At 45.5% G+C, this 19,866-nt stretch overlaps 1 protein-coding gene across 1 annotated transcript in view; it reads left to right on the forward strand.

Annotated features, from left to right (window-relative positions):
- The first annotated feature begins 1,250 nt into the window (after positions 1-1,250).
- The window catches only part of COLEC12 (collectin subfamily member 12), a 99,946-nt gene continuing 81,330 nt past the window's right edge, over positions 1,251-19,866 (forward strand). Inside the window, exons 1-2 of the mRNA XM_075023094.1 lie at positions 1,251-1,568; positions 13,599-13,649. Of these exons, the coding sequence (XP_074879195.1) occupies positions 1,562-1,568; positions 13,599-13,649 (58 nt within the window). The 5' untranslated portion in view covers positions 1,251-1,561. The remainder of the gene's footprint in view (positions 1,569-13,598; positions 13,650-19,866) is intronic.

The raw sequence follows: 19,866 nt of genomic DNA on the forward strand, positions 1-19,866 counted from the left end.
TACCAGAGCGCAAACTAAAATCCGAGTCAAGTCTCTTTGATATCCAAGCCCTGCTTTAAAGTAGTAAATGGCTACTGCAGCTGGTGTTCAAGTATTTTCGGCAATCCCAGACTGAAGGTACTGCCTCTGAGTTTGCGAAATGCACTCAAGCGGATGTCAACTCAAGTCATCAGACCAGCTGAAGGAATTAAAATTTCTGTTCTTTAATTTTTGCTCTACGATGATTACTTTTTGTGGATTTAATCCTTCATTTCTTGCTCAGACAAGATCATACCTGATAGGTTTCCAATGCTTTTTGACCTGGTGTTAAACTAATGCTGTGATACTGCACCATGACCTCTCTGGTACGCTATGATCCTTACGGGAGCCGTGGGCCCCCTGAAAAGACCACGTAGCATTATCATTTCTTTGGGCATCCCCTCATTCAAAAGACTGCAATACCAATAATTGCAAAGGCAAAATTGTGCGCATCTTCTCTCTGTGATGGGAAACACTCTTGGGAGCCTCTGCTACTCTGCCCCCAGAACAAACTGGTGCGCGTTGCACTAGCTCTGCTTCATCAGCACTGATGTTAATAGTCAAAACTGGATCATCTTATCACCATCTTCAATAGCCTAAATATGGGTAGGTTTGCAGAAAATCAGAGCACACCTTTCATGAAAATGAGAGCCTGGAAACGATCCATTATTCCCGGCAACATCCAGAACCAGAGAAACAAAAGACGACTGGCCTGTATCTCCCTAATCCCACAAATATTTGCACATGTTCTTTAGCGTGTGCACGCAATCCCATGGAATCCAACGGGACTATTCACGGCGCTTCGTTCAGCACCAGGGTGAACTTCGCACGTCCTGCAGCCTCTTCCCGGCCGACGGATACGCACCCACAGCTCCGGGACGTCTCTCTCACTGGCGTGGCGAGCCGGGGTGGTGTGACGCTCGCGAAGACGGCTTTAGCCAAAAACCGCCGGGTGCCTGCCACGTGCGTGGGGAAGACAGGGAGAGGACCGTTCTCCCTCCCGGCGACACCACGTCCCACTCAAGCTCCCCGGTCACCGGTGGGTGCCCTGCGACTCCTGTCCCGGGCCGCTCCCCACAGGCAGACCCTCCTGCCCACGGCCCCGCACCTCAGGAACCCCACGGTCCCGCGGGGCGCGGCGGGGCGGCGTGCGACACCTCCCCCCCCCAGCCCCACCGCCGGCGGGGCCCCGAGCCCGCCCCCGCCGCCCGGCCCCGGCCGCGGCCCCTTCCCCGGGGCGGAGGGAGGGAGGCGGGGCCGGGCCGCGGCTCCGCGGGGCCGGGCCGGGCCGCGCGGGGCTGGCGGCGAGAGCGCGGTGCCGCCGGCGGTCGAGGAGCGACGGCGAGCGGCGGCGGCAGGGGCGGCGGCGGCGGCAGGGGCAGCGGCAGCGGCCGGGGGTGCGCAGCAGGGCCCGCGGCGGGATTGCGCCCGGCCCCCGGCATGGCCGGGCAGTAGGCAGGGAGCGCCGCCCGCCCGCCCGCGGCTCCCGGCGGCAGCCCCCGCCGCGCCCCGTCCGTCCTATGTGACCCGCCCCGGCGCCAAGATGAAAGGTAGGGACGGGAGCGGGTCGCCCGCTCCGCCGCCCGCACATGTGCGCCGCCGGCACCGGGCACCGGACACCGGCAGGGCTGGGTGCGGGCAGGGCAGCGTGCGGGCGGGACGGGCAGGGTGCAGGCAGGCACCGTGCGGGATGGGTGTGCAGGCAGGGTGCGGGAAGGCAGCAGGCGGCGGGCAGGGTGCAGGCAGGATCGGTAGAGTGCGGGCAGGGTGCAGGTAGGGGAGGTTTCGGGCAGGGTGCGGGCAGGGCAGTATGCGGGTAGGGTGCAAGCGGGGTGCTGGCCGGGCACCGTGCAGGCAGTTTGCAGGCAGGGCAAGCCGGGTGCGGGCAGAACACTGGCAGGACGCGGGCAGCCGGTGCCGGCAGAGGCAGAGCGTGGGACTCCCCGCGACCCCGGGGCGCCCACGGGGCAGCCCCGGCCCCGCGCATGGGGCTCTGCGCCACCCCTTCGGTTTGGCTTATGTTCGTCAGTGCCGGTCCGGGGAGCGGGGTGTCGTTCTGTCCGTGTGTCCGTCCGTCCCGTCCCCCGTCCCCCGTCCCCCTCCCGTCATAGGTGCTCACCCCAGCACGTTTTCTCTCGGCACCCAACTTCTACCGCCCCGCTCCCCGGCGTCCCGAGGAGAAGGCTTTTATTTCTTCCTAATTTAGTTGGGGTTTTTTTTGCCAGCGTTTTGCGATGTTCTTGGTGTTGCTTCTAAACATCTGGCAGTGATTAGGTGCCAGTAGAGGCTTAACTGGCTTGTGAAATGTATTTGGCGTATTTCTCCTCAACATCCACCGACTGGAAAATATTTGGTCTTTGCTTTGCATCTGTTAGAGCTGAAACTTCCTTTCTTTTACTTTTTTTCTCCCTTTTTTCCCTTCCCTCTCTTTTTGTTTTAAATGGGTGAGACATGCCACTTCTACCGGTTGACTCCGTCCCACAAAGATGTGACTGAGAGGTATTAGATAATAGACTTTTAAAATCAAATAAAGCAGCAGATTGCCAAATTGCTATATTGTAACCTAGTAAAGATGTATTAGGGGGGTTGCAAGAAAGCCTTCTGTTTATGAAAATTGATAGCCATACAGCAGAAGGCAGAGACTTTACATGCTGGGGAATAGTTACAATGAGAACATCAAAGGACATTATAGAAAGTTTAGGAAGTAGTTGGGAGTTTGTGAGAGTGGAATCTAGCTTTTCTTCAGAGGCAAAAATAAACTTGAAGGGTGGGAAGGAAAAAAACGTACACACAAGAAAATTGCTTTTGGGCACCAGTGTGCCGGTGCTTGGATTGCAGAGTTTGATTCCAGATGCCAGGAGGCCAGTAAACATCATGATAGTTACACTCAGTTTCCAGAGTCTGGGACACCAAACGATGTGATTATTTATTCACTTGCCAGAGTAGCTGCCTGAAGGGAGGAGAAGCTTGGGGGGGGGGGGGGGGGGGGGCGTATTTTTGCAAGCCCACACATGCTATTTAAGTTACTTCTGGCACTGTGACATGGTGTCTCTACAGGGCTGTGCAACATATTAAACATAATATATTTACAATGTTCTTATTTATAGGGTACTCATGCCAAAAATTTTGTCATCAGCTTGTCATTATCAGCGTAAGTGTAATGGCAGGAACCAACCAAAACAAAGGGAATCCAGTAATATAAACCCATATCTGTTATCACTGAAAGCCTTATGCTCTATTTTTGTTGGGGCTGAGACTGCACCAGTTTTGGGGGGAGGCAGGATGCAAAGGACCGAGAACAGCAATAACATTTTTGGGTAGCCGCATACTGTGATGACACTGGGAACCAGACTTTGAACCCACTGAAGCCAGCAAGCATTTTTGCTGTAGTTTTAAGTGGGTATAGGACATGGCCTGGTATAATGCGACTTGCATGTGCTTCGTTCTGCCTCTGTCACTCTTCTTTGCAAAGTGGAGCAGTGGCATTTGGAGGGAAGATGTTACTCCTGCTGGGAGCACATGTTGGTGCCCCACGCTCCAGCAAGAGAGAGACATTTCATTCTGGTTGCTGGTCCTTACCATTCGATTTCGCTAAGAGCGATCACAGCCATCTTATTTCTTTCCCCCACAGAGTTAGGAAATCAGTAATAAAACATGCAAAGAAGAAACCTTAAATAACAGTGCTAATAACAGGAGAAAAGAGAGACTTCAAACAAATCATCACATCAAGTGCCATTGCCAGTGTTATGGAAGTCGGAGAGCCAAACCAAATTTTGACCCTGTGATTTCCTTTTCTGGGTACAGACTTGGTTTTTCGTATTTTCTCTTCCAACTTGATGGTGGTGAGAATTGTAGGACTGTCGAACTTGGTGTAGTTACACATTTTTCTCAATAACAACAAAATGATCTGTTGATTGCAGCTGTCTCTGTATCTACCCTCTCTGGAGAACGGAGGAATATCTGAATAATTACATCACTAAATATCTGTAAGGAATAAATTATATTTTCCATTGCTGGTATTAGTAATGCGTTATGTTTTAAATCAGTAAAACAAATTGAAGTTTATGTTTAATATCCTGGCAGTTTTATTTCCAGCAAACTACACTGACCTCACAAACTTTGTGAGATGCTTTTTAGTAATAATTCATGTGATTTATAAAGAGACTTGACTGCTTTAGGGTCAGATGTATCTTTATCAAATGATATGCCTAAGTTGTAGTTATTTATTTGGGTATGAAGGAGTATTTGTTGCCTGGGAAACAAATGAAAACAGCTTCATCATAGTCAAGCACCACCACATGTTCAAAAACATTGGCCCTAATTTAAGACAGGGACAAGCATTGTTAAAACTGAGAACTTCTTCCTATATATCTGTGATATATTTTGTAATTATTACTTTAAACTGTATCTGTAATCACTACTGTCAATGGTGGTTCTGGTGGTAAGTATTTTTGTCTGAAATGTGAATAGTGCTTGGATAACAACTTAATACTAATGCCGAAAGCGGGGCAATGACAAAGTCAAGGTGGTCATTTTGGGACTCTTGCTCCAGGATGACAGAGGAGCTCTTCATTACAAAACCCAGGATAGCTTAGCTGCTTCTTTCTTCACTGGTCCTCCTCCTCCTTCCTTTCTGCCATCACAGGCACCTCGCTATGTACCGCTTTTATAGCGATGGTGCTGGAGGCTGAAATGGCTGTTGCCTTGTGCTTGTGAACTGGAATGTGACCAAATATCCTGTCCTGTGCAATTTCTCTCATTTAAAAAAAAAAAAAAAAAAAAAAAAAGATGCACAGAGTGAAACAACAGGACAGGTTCATCCTTGGTTGTGGTCCACTGAAATCAGTGAAGCCGGCACTGCCTCAGGAACGGTATAGTCTGAACGCCCAGCTTTCTTGGTGTCAACCAGTTTGCCTCAAAGGCAGCTCTATGTGCTTCATGCACAGAGTTTTCAGTACGTAGATTACATTGAGCTTTCATGGGATATGCTAGCTCAGTTTACCTTAAGTTTCCCTTATACAGTGCACACTTTAACAGACGTATCAGCCCATATTGCTAAAATCATCCCTTCTATGTTTTAACTTGGAGCCTGTGTGTAATCTGCAGGTAAAGCCTCCATTTGCAAAAGCCGAGTGTGCATGCAAATTCAGTTGCTCTTTCTTGGCTGCCTTGAAAACTCTTAAGTAACCTATTTATATGAGCTCTACCTTCTTGACAGGTTTCATCTTTCTCTCTAACTATTTTGATGCCACCACTATTTTTAAAGAATAAAGGAATAAAGCTAATTTTATAATACTGGAGAAGAGTGTATCTCTCTCTCTCTAATCTCCTTGTGCACAAAATGAAATGAGCAGTCATCTGCAAATAGGTCTTTCCTGGCTAGAAACTTCAAACTGCACATTTAAAAAAAAGTCCAGTCCAGAGCATTTTGCAGAAGCCAGAAAGCATCTGAAAACCAAGGATTAGAAGTGGAGTGATCCAGTAACCTTTACTTAGTCCAGTTATAACAAAGCTTATATGAATATAGTGACATAAACATGAAACATATGCAGGAGCTCTGAGTAGTGTGTGTTGGACATGTCACAGGACCCTACTGCAGTAGTTCAAAGGCATGAGCAGTTATAATAAATGTGTGATACAACGCAGAACAAATCCCGAGCAATGCTACTCTACAGTCAGCATGTATCCTGAATTGGTTGGTAGCACAGAGGATTTTAAACATATGGATGAGAAGGATGATCATGCATGCATGTGTCAAAGGATATTCTTATTAACAATATAGAGGAAAGCAGAGTGTTAGAAGCTGTGAAAATACAAGAGAAATCTGTTATTGCACAGATAGAAATATTACCGTACAGCTGTAGTGGATATTGAGCAGAATTAGCATATAAGCTATTTATGACAGGAGTATTTTCGTAAGAAATTGTAATTATTCATCTTTGCTTTCAATCTTTGACTTTTCCCAGCCACATAGGACTAAGAATAGCACCAGCGAGCCCATCCCTGTGAAGAAGAGGGTTGTTTAAAATCTCTTGTGGCTCTTTCTTCTCCTACTTTGGGTAACATAAATTTATTCTAGACTGATTTTTCTACAGCTGAGAGCTGAACAGAGCCCTTTTTTGTCACAACCGCTGAACAGTTTGCTTAGATCCACATCAAAGACCATTGTGCCCAGAGGTTCAAACACCTTTGCCTGCTAGGATAAGGAGGGAAGGGTAATCTTGCAGAGAGAGCGAGCTGATCAGGCCTTGCAGAGCAAAACCAGAGTAAAATAAAGAAAGAGAGCTGGAAGAAATGTCAAGGATGAAAGCAATTCAGTGCTGTGAAGGATGTGTGCCCAGTTATCTTCAGCTTCACAAAACATTCCTTATCCTGAGGTTCTGTGTGTCAGAACAGAGATTCCCCGCTTCCAGCCCTCCCCCTTGGAAAGCAAAATAAAGACGCTTTTTACCAGGCACTGAAAGTGAACCTGATCCTCCTAATAATGTGAGCATGGTCTGTATGAGTGAGGGATCTACCTAAGATGAATTGTCTTTGGAGTTTGACTGCTTCCACCTAAAACTGCAATGCCTTTCTGTGCATAAATTTGAAGTGAAGACTGGGACATCACTGGGGAGCAAAGTGGATGAGTTATAGGAGGTAAGAGAGATGTGTTGTTAGGAATGTATATGCCATTTTAATGGTGGTGTTAATTGCCTCCTCTAACATACAGACAGGGAGGCACAATTTTTCAGTGCACTAATGAGAACAGATTGTTTGCTTTTAAATCATTACACTGAAATATGATATGATTTAAACTTTTAACTTGTAAGGTCAACCCCTCCACACCGTGCAGCTGGTCCAGACCCCAGTACTGTAGCAATGCTCTGCAGCACTTATGGGCTAACAAGTTTTGTCCAAGAAACACCGCTATTTACTGTCTTCATTTTGTGCCTAAAAAGCAAAACTAGAGCCATCATTCTTATGCCTCTGAACTTCTTAATCATCTGTCTTTTCTTTGCATTCTTAGTGTGAGTGTTCACATTTTTGGGGCATAGCAGTGGGGGAGTAGATTGAGACCAGAATATTAAAATGCACCCATTTGCCATGATTCTTTGTTTTGTTTGTTTTATGCATGTGTTAGGTGATGAGAGACACAACCTGAGTCTTAGGTTATGTGTCAGGAGAGGATCTCTGGTCTGGGACCTTGCCTCTTGCTTTCTTGTGATACTAAAAGCTGATAAATTCCCAGATCAGCAGCCTGAAGGACAGAGGTGGGGAAAAGCCTCAGTCTCATTGTCAGAATCCAGGCTCAAACGACATCCCAAAGGATGGGGCTCTCTTCTAGGACTGCCTCAGCTGAATCTCTGCCACAGCTCCCCTAAAGATGAGGTACTCTGCAAATGAAGAATCTGGGTAATCCCGTCCGAAGGAGCTTACTGTATGAGAGGTCGGACAAAGGACGGGGTGGAAAACATGGGCATAACACAGCCAACAACAGTAACATTGTCAGCTTGGGAGCTCGTCAATAGGGAAGGGTTTTAAGTGTGGGGTAGGTTTTTTTGAGGGAGGGCATATCAAAATAGAAGCAGAGAGAAAGACTTGAATATGAAAAGGGGCTATAAGGAAAAAGTAGCGGAGAAACGCAGAAGAGGGCAAGTGAAATGAAGCATCTGTGAAGAGAGAGGCGAATGAGCAGCCTGTTAGCACAAGCAGGAGACTGTCCAGAATAAAAGCTATGAAAACCAGTGGAAACCAATTAGACTGATGAAGTCATCAACATCTGAAGGCCACAGCTGCTTGCTGTGCTTCTGCTGGCTCCGTTTCACCTCTAGGTCAGCACTTTGAATGTAGACGCAGTTAATAGTGACCAGAAATGCATATAAATCTGGTGGCGGCTCAAAAAGCTTTTGAAATGTGATATGAGAAACATATTGGTGTTCACTGTTCTCGTCTGTCTGAGCAGTTGTTAATATTACAGAAACCTCACAAGTGGACAAGTTTTGCCTTTCCGTGAGAGGGCTGAGCTGGAGAGAGCAGGCAGAAGTAGCTTTTTGACACTGCAAGCAGTCCCTCGTGGAGGAGATGCACTTGTTACACGCTTCTGAGCAGAGTTCTGCATCCACGCTGGTTTATTGGTTAAAGAGAGGAATATCATCATTTTCAACTAATGGGCACAGTGTCTTTCCAAAGGGTACAAAAAAAATCTGTTCTTGATAACGTTAAAATGAATTTTACAGAGTTGCACTGGGACGTAACTATATTGTTCCCATTAAGTCAGTGGGAAAGGCAGGGACCTAACTATTAAAGCTCTTTGAGAGAGAGATTTATTTTAAAGGAAACTCTTACACTTGATGTCATTGTTACTACAAATTAGTCTTACAGTCGTGAGTTCCCTGTGAGGTACTTAGGGGTAAGGTCTAATGTACTGTAAATCCAGTTTTCAGGGGGATTATAAAGTAGCTTCTAAAATCTGAGTTGAAACTCGGCATGACAATATTCAGCCCAGATGCCTCATTCTCTCCTGAAATAGATTTCCCCAGATTTTGAAATGCAGTGTAGAATATTGGTGTCTTTTCTTAATTCAAGACTTCAAACACAGTCTTTAAACAAAGACTTTGAGCCCGTGTTTACAGCACACAAAAGTTCTAGTAATGTTTGGATACCAATGTGTCTGCAGCCACTATACGACCCAGCGTCTCTAATGGTTCTGAGATCTAGTTTGCTTCATGTTTAAATGGCTGAGCAGGGTGTACTGTTAAAAGGTGACAGCTGGACATGTACATCGGTAGCATTCTCTAACACCTTCTGTATGCCAACAACAACACCCACAAAAGGAAGGGGATAATATGGAAATAATTTCCCTAAAATCACCTTGCACCAAAGGCTCCTTAGATCTGGTGCTGTTCCAGCAAAGGGACCGAGTGGTGCAGTGGTTATAGGCCCTATATAGTCCTGGGGCAGATTTGGCATCCTTTTTGGCTCCAGGCCAGCTCTTTCTTACTTGACCTCAGAGTGACTTGTAAGTGGTCCATGATTAATTTATTTAAGATTTAAGAACAAGAACTAGAAATTGTACAGTTCTACTCCACAGATTTTTGCTTTGCCTCTAGCAAATTAATCAAATGAGAGTCTAATTTGTTTTAGATTAAATGAATTCCCTCTGTTCGCTGTGTTAATCCCCAGCTGAACTGCCTTTTTATAATTTCCACTCCCTTGAAGCATTGTACTGTAACTTATTTAACTCTACAACTGTATTTATTAGAGGTGTTGCAGTAACAATTTATAACTGGAGGGCAAGCAGAATTTGGCATTGGTACATGGTGGGGTGTGGATATTGCCAAAATATCTCAAAGCTTTTTTTTTTGTACCAGAGCTCTTGCTTTGTACTGACTCCCTAAAATATTTGATGTACTGCTGTTCAGCTACAGTGAGCCACTCATTTTTAGCAGTTTGCTGTAAGCTCCACATGACAATCTGCTGTAGCCTTCAAGGAGACTCTTGTAAACCTGATGAAACAGGAGATCTCCGGTGGTCCTTCCCCTACATGGTTAAATACAATTGGTTGCTCACATGTGTTTCTGTTCTGCCCAAAGTTCACCTTTTTATGGACCTTCCTACTGCCAGAGCTCAGTAGAAGTCAGTGGAGTAAGAAATCACATATTAACCAGCTTTTCGTGTTTCTTCATCTTTCTTATTCTGGATTCCGTATCTTTTGGCTCACAGCTGAGAGCTCGGTAGAGCAGCTTATAACTAAATTATGGCTGGTCTTCCCAGCACTAAAGATTTAATTCTTCCAGCCTCTGGGACTTAACAACGGATTCCGCTTTATTGTCTGCTTCAAGGAGGAGTCTGCCCTTCGTATTTTTCACCCACGAAAATAAGCTTTGCCTGTATATAAATGTATATGTATGTAACGGAAATATTGCATTCATTCCAGTCCTCTTTGTAACTGAGAAGGGTTGGATTTCAACTGAAGAAAAATATTTCTAACTTACGGCTTTCACCATGTCAGACAAAACCCTCTTACCCCAGCTGCAGCCCCACTCAAGTGTATTGGCACCACTGGTGTAAAAACACAACATTTCCTTCTGCAATACCAGCCACTGGTGCTCAAAACTCATTAATTTCTTCCACTCCAATTTCTGATACTGCCTTTAAAAGCATAAGGCATAAAAACATGCTGGAGGTTTTCTTACTATTTGCTTTCCTACTTGGTGTGTATTTTCTTAACCTCTGTAATTCACCACAGATCACATTTTTGTAGTTCCCTTTTCAAAGAAACTTAGGTTCTCTTGTATTTCACTGATTCAAAGGTATCATGAAGCTTTGAGATACTTTTAAAACTTGTGACAAAACTTTAATATTTTCAGCACTGGAACAGGGAGCTGAGGGCCAAGTTTCTGCTGCCTCCAGTGAGCACAATACTGCCCAAAAGGCATAGGAGGAGCAGGCTGGGACACATGGCTTTGCCTCAAGACAGATTTCTTTTGAAGTAGGACTTTCAACCCATCGTAGTCTCTTTTTCCAAAGGATGCAATGCTGTTCATTTCTGAACATTTAGTCTAATCTTATTTTATTCATTTCCTCTTCCCATCTTTATTTTCCTTAAACTTGTTACATTACAGTTAATATTGTAAAGTATTATATTTGCACATGCTTCGAGCAAAGTACCTAAGTGGCAGTTGTGACTGAAAGGCTGCTGAGCTTAGTCTGTTAAATAATTTAAATAGACTTCCCCTAAAATACATTGCTGTCTGTTGCTAGAACAACTCATAGGGATTAAAAAAGGGTTTATCTGATGTTTTAGATTTTAGTGAGCAGGGAGCCAGGTCACCAGTAGGCAAAACTGTCCTTGCCCATCTCCACTTCTTTGCTTCAAATGCCACAAGCGCTCTTCAAAATTAGGAGATTAATGAATAATTATAAAGTATTCAAAGCTTAAAAAAAAAAAAATCATCCCTAGCAAGCACAGCATGCAGTGTTGCAAATATTAAAAAGTATATATATATTTTTAAAGTATATAAGTGTGTATATAAATGTATGCAATATAAGTGTGTATATAAATATATGCAATATATGTGCAATATATATGTAATATATGTATATAAAACATACATATATTGCAAATATAAAAATGTCCAAAGAAACAAAAATATTATAAATGCATGGCCAGGGGGCAATGCCATTGGGCTAAGTGTGAAAAACTAAACGACTAGGGAAGAGGCTAGCAGCCTGGGAGGAAGGTCTTGGAGATGTGGTGTAGGATGAAGCCACAAGATTTAAACATGGCCTGGCTGCATACATCAGATATGGATCGGATAAGCCAGTTTACACTGCTGAGAAACAAAGGAGGCGATTGTGTTACAGCCCCGATAGCAGGAGCGGGCAGGAAGCTAAGGGCTCTGGAGCTGATACCTTTTTTTGTGCAGTGCTTTATCTTTTGTGCAAGAGGGAAGATTATTCCTGAGTAGTTCACTGCTGAGATGAGAAGCTTCGTTGTTGACAGTTTATGGTTTATTAGTATTTGTCATGTTTTGTTGGGTGACCTTGTCTTCAGATAACATTTGGTACAATTGTGAGGGTTTGTTGGGTTTGTTTTTTTAAAGGTTCCTTTGGGCCTTCAAAACCAGGATGTGTTTGTTTTGCCTAAGGAGTGTCCACTGGTTCTTCCATTTCTTTATATGCACCTTTGAACTGGGGGGTCTAGCTTAAGATATGGACAGGAGTGCCTCTGGCAGTGAGCAAACTTTGTGTTATCTGGAGAAGAACATGAGTTCTGAGCTGTTTTTATCAAAAGTGCTATCTGAGTAAAGGGTGAAGTTCTGCAGAATGATGCATTTCAGAGACTCCTTTGCTGCTTCAGGCAATGTCTCCCTCAGACTTCAGTGCAGGGCACCTTGCAGGTCAGAAGGAGGTGCAGGTCAGATTTGTTGCTGGACATACACGCAAATGATTTATACTTTGTTGAGCCTGGATGAGGACCGTCTCTTTAATTCACCTTTGAATTCATCCCCCCAAAGCTCTGTTGTGGCCTGAGTTAGCTGTGGCACCAGTTAGCCCAGTCTCATGACGCAGAGAAGCCTGTTCATGTGCAGTAAGTCTCTGGACAGCAAACGTCTAACTGAGCACAGACCTCTCGCTCCATCACATCTGTTTGAGCTTGCTTTTCCACTGCCGCTCATTAAAATGTTCCCTTCTGGCGAATCCCTTGACTGGCCTTTGAGCTTCTGTTTCCTTCTCCCCTTGTGTCAGGGAAAGGTCTGGATGGAGAGGTTGCAAACGAGTGAGCTTCCTCAGCATCCCATGCTGGAAGGGTGGCACAAGGTGTCGAGCAGGCGCTGAAGCTCCCTGGGGTGCCGAGTCTGCCTCCCCGGCACTGCAATGCAAACGAAAGCCCAGGATTATCCAGGTTTTGGAGAGCAGGGATTGCCGTCAGTCCCCGGCAGTGGTGTTCACAGAGTGGAAGCAGGCTTGCCTGCGCGCTTCTGCTTGGAAATGCAGCAAAGGCAATGTGGTTCCCCAGCACAGCGGTGGGCTGTGAACCACCAGCCACTGCTTGGGAAGCCGTGTCCTAGGTCCTGTTTAAAGACAGCCCTGAGGAGTCTTCCCCCCACATGAAATGGTGCTTGTGGGAGGGGGAATGGGTCTACTGTGCTCCCCCCTGCGAAACAGGGAAGCGGGAGATGAGCAGCCTGGGCTGTGCTGCCCTCCCTGGCAGTCGCCTGGTGCAAAGCCTGGTGCTGGTGATAAGGCAGGGTTCTTGCCTTCCTGACTCAGCAGAAAGAGGGTTTGTGTTGGTAGGAGGATGAACACACGAACACAAACATATTCTTTTTTTTTTTTAAAGAAGTCATGGGTGTATTTCTTCTGCTGATGCCAGCCTTTTCCATTGCTGCTGGAAGGAAGCAGAGAGAAATTAAGCTTCTGACAAAATAAAATTGTGATTATTAGCATTTTACTGCTGGCTAGCTGGTGAAGATGAGAACAAAAGGGCTTGAATGGTTTTTATTTTTCTCATCTGTTTGAGTTTGTCAGTTCTGTTTCCCATTTTTTTATTGGATCTTGCCTCTTGAGGCCAAGCTAGTGCTTGTGGGAGGTGGTGGATGGACGGACAGCCATCCTTTCTGACTCCTCTCTCGTTACTTGGCATAGCTATGCATAGCACTTTGTGCAAACAGCCCAGCTGGTGCATGTATAACCTCAGCCCAACTGCCTGGACGGCACAGGCAGTGGGCTGGAGCAAGTGCCATAGTCCGGGCACAATTGTGGCCGTCATCATGATGAAGGGATGTGTCTGTTCTGGTCTATACTTAGGTGGCCAAGCAGGCCTAGGGATAGCTGCCAGGTGATAAACCATTTGTAGTCTGGATGTCTGCTGGGGATACTGGTTGGGGGAAAGGCTCTGAAATGCCTTTTCTACCTGGGGACAGAGGTGGGACATGAGCAATGGAGGAGAAGATCAGTAACATGCCTTGCAAATCTATTAAATGTTCAAGTACATTAATTTATGAACATGCACCTGTAAAAACCTTTTTCATCTTTTTCCTGTGGTAGTAGTAATACTCTGTTGCGCTGTCTTTCTTTCTTTCTTTCTCCAGACGATTTTGCAGAGGAGGAGGAGGTGCAGTCCTTCGGCTACAAGAGGTTTGGTAAGTGGCAGCAGGTCTTTCAGCTCACTGTTGTATAGTGCTTAGGGTAAGTGAAGTCAAACACTTGCTATGAAAACCTCCCTTGCTGGCAGGATCCAAACACACAGGTACGGTCCCATTATCCACTTCAGTGTAATATCTGCCTAGAGGAAAGTGTGATTTTTAGACTTGGTTTATTTTCTTGGCACTCACAACACTTCAGAAATAGCCCTGATCAGAAACAAGAAGTGGTTGGTTTCATTATTTGATCATTAGCATTATGAAAATGAAGCCCACACCTGAACAGAAATTAATCTGCAGGCTGTAAAAAAGAGGTTCATACTTCTTACATGTCCTCTGCCCAGCTGGGCTTTCCTTCGGCCCACAGGCCAATGTGCAGCAGGGTTTGTAGGTGTTCCTGAGTGGTGCCATAGGACCTCCTGTAGACTCACAGAAGTTGTACTGCCAGCTGAGCCAGGACATATGCTGTGCACTCCTCTCAAAAAAGAAGTAAAAGTATATGGTATGAATGCATTCTGATGTCAAAAATTATTAAAACGAGGTCAGTCACTTTCTTTCCTTTTTCCACTTTCTTTCCTTTTTTTGATGTTTATTCACTGAAAATGGCCTTCTTGTGTGAAGAAGGCAGTGCTATGCATCTCTGCGCATGGGTCAGCAGCCTTCAAGGCTCCTCTTTTCAAGGCTCTTGTGCTGCCTTTCCCTCGGGGAAACATTTCAGTCTCTGCAGCCGATAGCTTCACCTGGGGCAGGCTGACTCCCATCCCTTCAGCCACAGGGAGGTGACACAGTGGCCTCTGAGCTCCCACAGGGCCAGCTCTGTTTTGGAGCAGCCAAAGGGGCTCAACATCCAAGCTGCTAGCTGCCTTTTCAACTGTAAGGCATCAGGATAAAAGTTCACCTTATTTTTTCTATCCTGGGAAAGTGGCTGCAACAAGAGTCACTTTCAACAACCCCACTTGGCAAACGGATAGGAAAGGCAGGCTGAAAATAAAAAATAAGTCAACAATTCACTCCATCCCAAAAGGAGCAGGGGGAGCCAGCATAAGGAGATGGGGCATTCAGGAGATGGGGATCACATTCGCATGACCTCTTCTACCCCCTGAACTGCTCCACCGCTTCCTGCTGTTGAGCTTTATTTTGGATAGGTCAGCCAACCACAGAGCCAGCATCTGTGGCTTGGAAAGTCCTGCCATAAGGCTGCACACAGGGGTTTTTCCTACTCTTTTGTGTGTGTGTGTGTGTGTGTGTGTGGATTAGGCCCTGGAACAGCAAAAAAGAAAAAAAATCTTCAGAAATGGGAAGAAATGTTAACTGTTCATTTCTGTCACCTCCAGCTGAGCAAAAAATATTAGGATTCATTAACACCTCTAAAAAGAGCTTCCCTCTGTGTTGCCCACTACCTAGCTATCCCTGGTCAGCATGCTTTTGCAGTGAACTGCAAAAGATTTTAGCAAGGAGCGGGTACCCCACTATCCTTACTACCCCAATAGTAAGTGAACTGTTGTGACATGATGGTATTTTTGCATATTAACTTGCTTTCATTTCTTTCTTTCTCCTGGGTAATGTGGTTCTACCAATGTGAGTTATTTCTCCCCTTAGAAATGCAAGGTTTGTCTGAGCATTTCCAGAAATGCTTGTGCTGTTGTGCTTGGTGGGGCAGTGGGGAGGGAGGAGAGGGCCAGCAGTCTGGCAGTGGCAGGAAGAGGAGATTTCACCACAAAAGGAGGAGACAGGGTAGTTCCACCCTTAGGAAACAACCATAACCCCCTTCTTCTCCATGAAAACAACATCACTGTGGTCAGGGAGGTGTCCCAGATGTCTACAGCACAAAAGAAGAGCCTTGACTAAAGGGGGAATGGGGTCATGAAGCCATATCATTGGCACTGGTGAGTTGTGTAATTCAGTAGTGCCCTGATCCAAGAAGCCTTCTTTGTCTACACTATTTTTGAGTCCAAACTTACTCCCATACCCCCTTCCTCATCTTTCCCAGCATCATGGGGCAGCACAGAAAGGAGCTAGGCTGACCTGGTTTCCATATATCCCTGCACCAGCACGCGTGCTGTTTGCCTGCAAGTGCTTATGCTTTTGTGACCCCTAAAGGGGTTATTTCCCCTCCCTCAGAAAACCCAACTCGGTAAGTTCCCATTTCTACAGTCCCTGCTGCATTTCCAGGCAGCTTCTGAGCAACCTCTGGAGGGAGTGGAAGCCACGTGCCTTCAGCAGCACTGGCTGCTTCACCTGGCACCAGCCTTGTCCATTCAGGAAGGTGACATGCACATCTTTTAAAAACTCCAAATTCACTGGCCAGCTGGGTCAGCATTTCCAGTGAAGCACCAGAGGTTGCTCTTGGTGCTGAAATGCAGCCGAGTAGTTCGAGCTCCTGTCTGACCAGAAGGAAATGTTATCCCTGCTGTCCCAGCTGGTGTCCCCTCTTGGCCCTGTGTCCTCACTGGTAAGAGAAGGCAGTATGGGGGAAGCCCAAGGCAAGAACCAAGTTTTGTTATACAAACCCTTGATAAAAGATATTTTTTGAAGAAGTCTTGTCCTGTCTGCTGGCTGGCACTGTAGAAATCCTAGCACTGTTCATGTACAGCCTGCTGGACTGAGCAGTGATAAAAGCAGCAGTGGGCTGGGTTTTTTTTTTCAGGAGTCATGGTGTAAGAGCAGTTATGTTAATATATTGTGACCAGAGTAGTACCTGTATGTCCCATTGACATGAGACATGGTAAGAGGACCATGACTCAAGTGCCTTTGACTCCATTTGGAAGTGTCAGGCTGTGTCTGGAGCAAAACGTGCTCTGAGGGGGAGATGGCTAAAGCATGACTGGTTTGTAAAAAACATGGCTTGCAGTGAGTCACTTCTGGCAGCTGGAAACATGTGTTGGTCAGCACTTGGCAGGCAAAGCCTTGACCAAACTGCTTTCCTAGAGTTCAGCTGAAGAGTTTATTATTAGCTGCCTTGTTGCTGGAGCCTGTAGTTTGATTCAAGGAAGGAAGAGATCTGCAGAGGTAGGGAGGGAGAGAGACATTCTCCAACAATTCTCCTGCACTGCTTCCCCTTTTTCCGAATCTTTCTGTCCTTCCTCCTCAGATAAGCTAATTTCAGAGAACTTATCATGCTACTTTATTTTTTAGTTGGCAGAAAATTAACTGGTCATATTAAGCCAAACACACTAAGCAAAACACACTAACATATTAAATAACAATGAATACAGATGCAGACAACTCCAAGATGCTAGGAAAATACACACCAGCATTTTTTCTCTTTTGAGCTCAGGACAAATCTGCTGCTGGGGGTCAGGGAGGTTAAGGAAAGCGCTCTTTCCAGCTGACTGATGCTGTTTACTTCTTCTCAATGGATGCTACAGATGTGCAGGGACGCTGCCAGAAGTGCGAAGCTCAGCTGCAACGCCTCCAGATTGCTGCAGTGAGAAAGCACGTGAGGAAGCATGTTTCTTATCACTGTTACTTCATCATCAGTTGCTGTTCAGGCTGCTTTGAAGTTATCTGCTCCAGATAACAAGCTATGCCTCTCCACTGGTTTTCCTCTACCAGATTGCCACTGATGTTAACTCTTTCATCAATCAGCGTCATTGGTTTGTACCACCCCATGCACTCCCCACTTTGGGAGAGAATGAATGAGGAAAGGCCGAAACTTGCTTTTCAATATTACACACTTTTGAGATGCTAAATGTCAGACTTGAGAGCTCAGACCAGTTTCTAGATGGTAGATACAGGATGAGATCTCTTTACAGCAGGTTTTTGACTCTTTCCTCTGAGATTGGGCTCTGGGCGTTGCTGCAGGCAATGGAGTTAAAGGGAACTAATGGACTCCAAGGTGGCAGATCTGATCTTCCTAACTTGTGGCATTCCCAGGTAATAGATATAGAGATCATTGTGAATTTTGTTACTTTATGTTAATGTTTCAGAACTTAAAACACGGACTTTACTGAATAGAGTATTCAATGTAGAAATTTCTGTGTGAAATTATTCAATGCATAGTTTAAAGCTACAGTATGATATCGACCAGCTGAAAGCAAAGGGCATGGTCTTTGAACTGTCAAAGGGGATGGTCTTTGAACTGTTGTGAAGCACATTTGTAATGTTTTAGAAAACAGGCTTTGAAGAAACTGGCTGAAAGCCCCTGCTGATGAAGAGAAACCTCCCAAGGAATCAAAAGATAGGGCCAGTATAGTACACTATAGATAAGTAGGAGACTAAACAGCTTGTGTAAGATAATTACCCTTTGCCCTTGGCAAACACAGCCAGAATTGGAGGCTGTAAGCCTGTCCTCCATAGTAGGACCCACCTTGGTCACCCTTATGCTCTTGACCATGAGTCAGGATCCTCCCTGCCTTCACCTTCCCGCTCCCCTGCCATGGGGCTGAGCCGTCGGTAGGGGACAGTCCCTCGTGTGCCCAGGTATCTCCTGTGCGCTAAGGCACTGGTCTTCCGGTCTTCCCCACATCCTGTTGGTCAACAGCTGATGGCAAAGTAGGGATAAAAATTACTTGGGGCCCCTCTCAAGTAAGGTAGTTACTTTTTTAGGTATCTTCCATAGGGTATGCAAGAGATGACTGGGTCAGGATGTCCCTACTGTGCAGGTATGACGATCTAGCTCCTGAGCATCATTCCAGGTGTAAGAATTAAATCTAGGAATTTCTGGACCAGAAATGGATGAATCATCCTGCCATGTGGTAATAAAAACTGCTATACTAAAAAGAGGTGAGGGGACCCCCCCCCCCCCCCCAGTTTAAAAACATATTTGGAAAATATGATTTTTTTCCCTGATGAGTGGCTTGGGAGCAGCTGAACTAGATCCATTTAATAACTGTTTTCTCACTACATATTATTTATAGTATTTATACAGTGAGAAGCTATGTATTATTTCTCCACCTTTGGTAGGATACAACTGGGGAGTTTTAGGAGTGTAACAATTGATAAAAGCCTTGTGAATGGTTTACAGTGAAAAATGAAAACTTTGAGATAGAAAACTTATTCAGAAAAGGGTTTAAAAAATACAATTCTTTTCTGCCTATAAATAACAGTTTAAACATGATCACGGTAAGCAAAACTCATGGCTTGGAATTTTGTGATAGTTCAGGAATAGCATTTATTCATTAACACTGCACAGACTGAATAATTTTAGTCCTTATCTCTGGATAAATCCAAGCCATTGTTCACATCTATAATAACATGCACAAAAAAAATGTCTGGCATCAGTCTGGTGGTGGGTTATATCCACAAAAACCTTAAGCCCCTAACAAAAAAAAAAAATTCTGAGCTTTAGGAATTTGTCAGCTTTTCTTTATGGTTTGTAAATGACCAGTGAGGGGTTTCAGGTGCCACAAGCCACATCACTCCCTGGGCATTCTTTCACATGTATGCCTGCAGTGTGTGATCATATGGCTTAATAAAAAGTCACGGGGTCACCGATACTCACAAAGCCAGAGGAAAGTCGGGCATGTTGCTTCCAGTTCACTGATCTGGCCATATTTATCAGATGAGGATTTTGTGTCCAGGGGTATTTAAATCCTCAGTGAATGGCAGTGCCCATGTGGCTGTTCATTTTAGGCTGAGAAATTTCATTTGGAGTGAACTTTTTAATTGCCATGGCCAGTAAGGTGGAAGGGGGCCGAGCCTGCCCTCTCCTGGGGTGAGCCCTGAGCAGCAGAGAGAGCCCAGCGCCCTCGTCCAGGGTTTATGTGGGGGCTTCAGCCCCATGCATCAGGGGCTGCATCCAGAGGGGCCGCCTGTGTAAGGGTTTCTTCGTCGTTCTTTTCTTTTCCAGTACATACTTAGAGTACTGGGGCAGTTGGCAGGGAACTGAAGTCTCCATAAATAAATAAACACTGACGTGTGTGCAGTATTGCCATTGCAGAGGAACGTCAAGGTGTTCACGAGCCGTCAAGGTGCCTGCATGTCGCCAGCGTGTCCCTCTTCTGTCAGTAGCTTCTGTCTCTTGTGATGTAGAAGGCATGGGTGATAAATGGATTATTGCTGATATATCCAAACCATGAATTTAAAACTGCCAGTCTTCCTAAAGATGGAAAATAATTGGTGCACCCTGACAAATCTGTCAGTGTCAGGCAGTAATAGTGTGATCCAAAAGTTATCAGATCTGTGTGTCCTGTGCTAACTTACTGAGGAGCTGTAGGAGCTGTTCAGCTCTATGGGTTTGGAGTTGCACCTCTCCAACCTGTCCTGCTGTGCCTGG

Source organism: Buteo buteo, chromosome 3 (genome assembly GCF_964188355.1).
Source record: "Buteo buteo chromosome 3, bButBut1.hap1.1, whole genome shotgun sequence".
Lineage (NCBI taxonomy): Eukaryota > Metazoa > Chordata > Aves > Accipitriformes > Accipitridae > Buteo > Buteo buteo.